At 43.0% G+C, this 7,603-nt stretch overlaps 1 protein-coding gene across 1 annotated transcript; it reads right to left on the bottom strand.

Moving 5' to 3' along the window:
* Nucleotides 1-2,238: 2,238 nt before the first annotated feature.
* On the bottom strand, nt 2,239-6,611 carry LOC108716281 (fucolectin-4-like). Its single transcript, XM_018262404.2, has 4 exons — nt 6,510-6,611; nt 5,094-5,166; nt 4,065-4,365; nt 2,239-3,115 (listed from the first exon to the last, which is right to left on the bottom strand). Exons 2-4 carry the CDS (start codon nt 5,161-5,163, stop codon nt 2,953-2,955), a joined length of 534 nt encoding a protein of 177 aa, XP_018117893.2. The 5' UTR covers nt 5,164-5,166; nt 6,510-6,611; the 3' UTR covers nt 2,239-2,952.
* Between the last annotated feature and the right edge of the window lie 992 nt (nt 6,612-7,603).

Raw genomic sequence — 7,603 nt, 5'->3', positions numbered from 1 at the left:
TGGAAAGTTGGGAGGAATTGAATACTAATATTAAAACCAGATTTGGAGACCATGGGGCAAATTCACTAAGATTCGTAGTTGCGCCAGGCGCAACTTCGCCGCGCTTCGCCAGGCGTAGTTTCGCCAGCGCTCCGCAAATTCACTAAAATGCGAAGTTGCGCACAGGGGTAGCGTAAGGTTGCGACGTTGCGCTAGCGTTGATTCGCTAAGTTAAGCGAAGTTACGCTAGCGAAGGCTAATTTGCATACGGCGCCAAATTCAAATTTCAATGGAGGAATACGTATCAGCACTACAAATGCCTGGGAAACCTTCAAAACATCAAATAAAAATTTTATTTTGCCCTACACATGTGCCCACTGTCTAGGTAAGTTGCCATGAGTCAGGAAATGTAGGGGGGAAGGAGGGGAGCCCCAAAATTTTTTTTGATCTTTTTCAGCCTATCACCCATAATGTAGAAAACATGCCAGCGTTTTTTGGGACTTAGAAAAAGTTTGACTTTTTTTGAAGCAATCCCTATCTACTCTTGCGCTTCGCCTGGTCTGAGGTGGCGAAGGAAGTCTAGCGTAAAAGGTAGCGTTCACTACACTGCGCAAGTTAGTGAATTTGCGTAGTTACGTCCGTAGCGAAAATTCGCCAGGCGTAAGGGTGCGAAGTAACACTAGCGAATCTACGCCAGCGTTCGTTAGTGAATTTGCGAAGTAACGAAAATGCCCAACGCTAGCGAATTGATGCTAGCGTTCGGCGCTTCAGCCCTTAGTGAAATTGCCCCATAGGAGAAACTGAGGCGGCGACCCAAGATACTGTTGAGAGTAGACACTTAGATTAGATCCCTATCATATCAGCTGCCACTGGAAGACTACTAGCAGAAGTGAATGTTCATTACCAAACTCTGGATACTAAACTTAATTGAAGGAGAAGATACTCTTATACTAATTTATCGCTTCAGTTGATAGAGAGGTCTGATTCAATCAGTGCAATTTATAAATAACGAAAAAAGAAAAGAAAGAACCCCTCTTCTGACTAGTAATTCATTGGTTCACTTAGAAGTCACAAGAGGGGTTCTTTCTTTTCTTTTTTCATTATTTACAAACTCTGGATACTGTCCGCTTTTGCATCACGACCCCAAGAAAAGTATTACATGAAAAAATACTGTTACCCCTACAATGTGGGCACAACTGTCATTCTAAAAAGAATAATTGAACTTAACATTAACCCTCCTATCCTGAGTAATTTACAAAGCCTGCTATTTACTAAGGATTGACTTGGTTTATCTCTCTGACGTTCGGTGGCTACATACTCTTTAAAGGGGACCTGTCACCCAAACAAAATATTCCAAACCCTATTTTATCACGTTAGTCAAGCAAAATGAACTTTAATTACACTGTAAAAATTACTTGAATCTTGTTTCCTTCCGTCTGGAAATTAATAATTATAGAAAGCACGTGCACCAGAACAGGGGATCTCATGTCCTTCCCCATGTCCTGGTTACACAATTACATGGTGAAGAGAACAGAGGGAATGTGGGGAGAGCAGTAACATGTAGTAAGTGATGAATGGAAAGTAAAAAAGTAATTGCCTGCCCTGTCTCTATTCCTAAGGCTATAAATGCTCAAATAAAAAATAATAATTTGGGTTTCATGTTTAATTTGAAAAGGGCATTTATTATACAGCTTTTTCCACTTTAAGTCTCTGGCTTCCTGGTAATGAAGGAAGCAGGGTCGGACTGGGGACTACTGTCCAGGGCCCCGAACGCCCCCCGCCCCCTATTGTGATGCGCCGAGTGCGCGCACACAAAGGCGCCTGGGCGCCTGCGCATGCGCCAGCGTGAAGGCGCCTGGGTGCCTGGCGCATGCGCAGAAGGTGATCGCTGCGCCGATGGCGCTGCGGGAGGAAAAATTTTTTTTACAGATATTGGAGAGGTGACTGGCCCGGCGGGGGCCCATTAAGGGTCGGGGCCCACCGGGTATTTTCCCGGTGTCTCGCTGGGCCAGTCCGACACTGGAAGGTAGTCCGGGCAGTGGTTCTTCTTCCTATACCATTATAGGCTTCTGTTGCTTTGGAATGTGACCCACTCCTCTTGCCTTACACAAACACCTATTCCTGCCCTCTGGCAACAGGGAATAACAATGAATTACAGCAGGATGGCACCATAGTCCACAAGTGCTGATGAACCCTATTCCCATATACTAAAAATATCAGGAAAGAAAAATGTAGCAATATTCCCGGGGCACCCAAAAATTCCATTATTTGTGTCTTTATTAGAATCTGTGATCAATCTCCTCCAGGACTTACATTACACTGTATTTCTGTTAGAATTCACAACAACCAAACTGAATGATTTGCCACTTAATAATCACCAACATAAAGTTTAATCCCATATTAAAGCAGCCTGGGTAGCTATAAAAATGACCAGTACCCCCATAGACAACTCCTGGTAGAAGACACACTGATACAATGTCGATTGGGTTCCCTGCAGGACGTCTTTTCTCCAACAACTGTTAGTGATGGGCAAATTTATGCGGCAGGCGCGAATTCGAGGCGAATTTTCCGCATTTCGCCGCCAGTAAATAAATTTGCGAAATTGCTGTGAAAATCTTTTTTGACACTGGTGACAATTCCAATGCCAGCAAAATTTTCAACGGCGGCGACAATTTAATGCACGCCCATTAACTTTAAGGCGCGTCAAATTGTCTCCGGTGTCGATTTTTTTCAATTTTCAATTTTTGACACCGGCGTCAAAATTCAGTTTTCGTGAATTTTTCATAATTTCGCAAATTTCACGGGAAATTAACAAATTTTTTTGGCGAAGTGAAATGGGACAAATTTGCCCATCACTAGTAACTGTGCTGAATGGCAGCAGCCTTATTCTTCTCAATATTCCAGCCCACCAAGGAATCTATAGTTCTTATTATTGATTGGCTATTTCCTTGACTTGTTGCTGGTCCATCCCAGCTAATGGCAGGTAGGTGGGACCACCAGTTTTCCATACACTTGAACTTCACATAACTGCACAATGGCCATCCCTGGTCTCATAATGTTGACAAAGCGCCCGATCATCCCATTGCACTCGAAGGTCATAGTGTCCCCATTCCCAATGTAAGTGATCTCCGCGCAGCTGGAAAGGGATATAAAATATGAGTATTAGGTTTCCATAGTAATATAATCTTACTTTCCCTTTATCATTTGTCTATTAGAGCTCAATACCATGTGTAGGGAGGTAGCACAGCCCAATAAGGGTAACAGTTCAACTACATACAAATATTACTATATAAAATATATATATATATAATATTCTTATAGTCTGTAGGGTGAGTGCTTCTTTGTACCCTGGGTACCCCTGGAACTATAGCAGGGTGACTGTTACCCCAATGTTTCTATATATCTGTAACCTTGTTATGAGCTAAGGGGGCCCAGTCTGAAGGTCAGTTAGGGGGAGATTTGGGGTGAGTGCTTCTTTGTACCCTGGGTACCCCTGGAACTATAGCAGGGTGACTGTTACCCCAATGTTTCTATATATCTGTAACCTTGTTATGAGCTAAGGGGGCCCAGTCTGAAGGCCAGTTAGGGAGAGATTTGGGGTGAGTTATTATTTGTACCCTGGGTACCCCTGGAACTATAGCAGGGTGACACCCCAATGTTTCTATATATCTGTAACCTTGTTATGAGCTAAGGGGGCCCAGTCTGAAGGTCAGTTAAGGGGAGATTTGGGGTGAGTGTTTATTTGTAACCTGGGTACCCCTGGAACTATAGCAGGGTGACTGTTACCCCAATGTGTCTATATTATATATTTTGGGGTGCATGTCTATTTGTTTCTGTAGGTACCCCAGGAATTAGAGCAGGGATAATCTGTTATGCAAATGTTTTCTACTGTTTGTAAGCAAAAGGGAAGCCCAACCAGGCTAAGAACCACAGTTGTAAGTAAATATAACAGTTCCAACTATTAGTAAAGATAGTGTGTGAGATACAGTATAGTACAGGTCTATGGAAGGAAGAGGAATAGAGGCCTGCAGGTATTACACAAAATATTAAAAAACGACAACATATATCAAAAAACAAACATATACCTCGGGTTGTTATTGCCGTTATTTTCTAATGAGTCGCCAACGAGAATCAGGGCCCCATTAAGTCCATCTGAGCAGCAGTCGCCCCTGTTGGTCACCACCACCTGGGAAATCTTATAGGACTGCAGTAAATCCACTCGCCACCAGGGGGACTGTTCAGCAGTGGTGAGAGAGCAGGAGCCATGGTAATAGTTATTATCCAAGTTTCCATCATTAGAATTGGCGGCGAGGGCTAAATACCCAATGTTGTAATTGTAGTAGGTAGAGGACTGAGTCGCACGGCCATGAAGGGCAAGATTCCCAACTATAGAGGAAAATATGGAGGATGAGCCATTGGAACTCTACTGTTGGTCATTAATCTAATGAAACATTGGAGGGACATGATGTATTTAACCCCTCATGCACCCACCCATGGTATAATAATGATAATTGTTTTAATAGTCAGTAGATCCAATTTACCCATTAGATATAGTGGTTACTGCCACCTACACACTTTTAGGCTTAAAGGGGACATATACCCATCCACACAATTTCATGTGTATTTGCTCTCTTTAATTTACTGAATAGCAATGCAGGGAACATCTCCTGGTGCTTCTCTGCTCAGTTCTGTCACTCACTCAGGGGGTGCACCTGTTACCTAATCATGATTTTAGAACTGTCCAAATGAGGACAGAAGTCAATATATGAGTCAGGGATAAGCACTGTAGGGTCAGTTAACTACACCATGGTGATGGGATAAAACTTTGTATATGTCATTTCACGTAATAAACAGAATGAAGAGTAAATAGCAAAACACACAGTGGGGGTCTAGACCCCCAGCAGAATTGAAAGAGCAAAAAGGGGCACAAGAATGCCCTGTGCCCCCCATCCCCTGGCAGTTGTGGGAGAGAGGGAGGCAGGTTGCAAAGGGCAATATAATGGGCAGTTGCTTTTTCACTTTACCAACTACCTTCCCATAAGGAACTGACCCCCAGTGAATTATTTTCCAAGTCACAGTCAGCAGGGGCAATAAATAACATTTTAATAACTTACCTTGATTACTGTTCTGAGCTGCAATGCCAGACGCAACCCATAAGAGGGCGACAATGAGAAGAAATCCCATTTTCTGCAAAAGAGTAAATGTGGGTGTTTTCAGTGGGGTTTTTGTAAAACATTTGGCTAAAACCACACGGGGGTGATTCTTGGATAAACCCAGAATCCACCCCTCCACTCATATCAACTCTCTTTTGTGTATGTACCTGGGGCAGGCCCGTTGGGGCACATGGAGTGGATTTCAATGTGGAGAATGCAACACAGCGGCTCCAGGTAAAGACACATGGAGGTGAGCGGAGGGGCTGATTCTGGGATTGGGTTTATAGATGTATTAGTTATGTGTGGCCTTACAGAGCAGATATTGGAGCCCAGTGCAAATTCCTAGGTGGACTGGACTGTTGCACACAATTATTTTAACCCTTGTGCTGTTATTGTACAATTTATCCTACTCCAGGATAAACTAAGGTGGGGACCTAATCTGCCACTGCAATTTAGGAATCAGACACAGCCCTTGTAGGGTGGGCACAAGCCAATTCTCTCCCACTCTTCTTAGCTACAAACCTGACCCTCCAGCATCCGTGGAAAAAAAGCCAGAAAGTGAGGTTACTACTTGACCCCCAAGCAAATTCCACATCCTTAATGAACACCTGCTGCATTTCCCCACTGTCAAATACCCTTCCACTTGTCCTCAACAGACTTGAGGAGAACTAAGTCACATAAAGCAATCTAACAATGATTTATTTACTGTATTTACTGTACCCAGGCCCGGACTGGGAGTCAAAATAGGCCTTGCCATTCCAAGTACACAGAGGCCCAAACAGTCCCCTACCAGCCCACTATATAGTACTTTTCTATTGAACCATACAGCAGCCCCTCTGGCATTTGCCAGAACCCACAGATTGCCAGTCCGGGCCTGACTGTACCAACCCAGAGATTCAGCAGCCCTATTACAGTAAGGATATTGTCTTTCAAAGTTGCCCATAGCAGCTCCCCATCTTGGATGTTTTTAGGGCAACCATTGCATTATCAACTGTCACTTACCTGAGCTTTGGAACTGAGCCCTACGTTTAGCTTCTCAACAGCAGCCCAGAACACACTGAGCATGTGCAGTGCCACTGACACACATAACAGAAGATAAAATAATTCAAAGTAACATCCCATTATACTGTGCATTCATTACCCGTTTTCAGTAAAGCCCTTTTTAATCGGTAATAAAAGCAGTACTTATCTAGTGGTTTATATTCTCCAAATCCAGAGTCAGAAAACAGAAAGGGAGAAACAGACACTGCTTTCAATAGCAATTGCATTCACACACTGAAAATAAATGGCTATTGGGAAGTTTCCTTCATTGTGCAAAATATCTGTTTTTGGATGAGTTCCCCTTTATTTCCCCAATATTAATAACATGTACAGTACCTGTATGTTTCAGACTTGCCCTCGTGCACAACTGACTGTGAGTGAGCCGAGCCCTGACTTTATAGAATTTACACATTTATCATCACTGGAATCTCTTAGAAAGTTCTAATCACTAGGGCAGGTGCTCATGATAATATTCATGTCCTGCAAATATCTGCTCACTCCATTGATAGGAAACAATGAAATATTCTTAATCATTCCAATTAAACCAAATCAATATTTAATATCAGTCAATACACAATACTCAGGGTGTGGAAGCAGCTTATCAACCTCTTTCTGATAATTCCTTTCCCTCACTGCCCAACAAGGCCTCATTGTTCTCTGGATCCAGGGACTTAATACTATAACTAATTCCCTTTCTATAGGCTGCAATAGGGAGACTTAGAGCTATGGAACTTCCCTGTCTCCATCTCTACTTCTAATTCCCTAATATTAGTGCTGCCTTTGGGGGTGCAGCAGGGCAAGATGGGGACAGGGGCTTCCAGGTAATGGCTGAAGAGCTATAAGTTGGATGCAGTGTTAAGGGTTTGAGCTTTCCAGAAACAATTTCCAAACCCCACCATTGAGATTCTTGAGTGCCTTTCAGTTTCTTAAAAAATGAAGACATTAATAATTAGCAAAATCTCTGCTGAAAACCACCTATTTCTACTGCTTGACAAGAGATGGTTACTCAACATCAGGCAACCTTGGACGCTGCAGATCAGTGCAACTCAAACTGTGGGAGTCACCAAGGGAACGTAAAGACCAGCTAGGAAGACGATCTCCTACCTAGATTATCCCAAAAACCCCTGTTAGGGATTCAATGTAATTACAAAGTGAATCCTGTATTGAAGAAGCAAGAAAAAGTATACACTTGAAAATTAATATAGTCTCTTAATTTCCAGGTCCAGTAGAGGAACAACCCCTGTAATTCCCAGGAAGGCAATCCCACACGAGGTAAAGAGATTAGCAGGAACTTCCAGGAAAGTATAGCTGTAGTGGGAAATGCTCTTAATGGAGATAAGTAGTCTTTAATGATGATTTCTACCCACAGGAATTTAGAGGAAAGCATCCAGCACCGGATGAACCTCCTTAGGAAAGAGATGGTGTGAGTC

The sequence above is a fragment of the Xenopus laevis genome, chromosome 5L, assembly GCF_017654675.1.
Source record: "Xenopus laevis strain J_2021 chromosome 5L, Xenopus_laevis_v10.1, whole genome shotgun sequence".
NCBI lineage: Eukaryota > Metazoa > Chordata > Amphibia > Anura > Pipidae > Xenopus > Xenopus laevis.
Note: the sequence above shows the minus strand (reverse complement) of the source record. Positions and strands in the feature narration are given on the sequence as shown.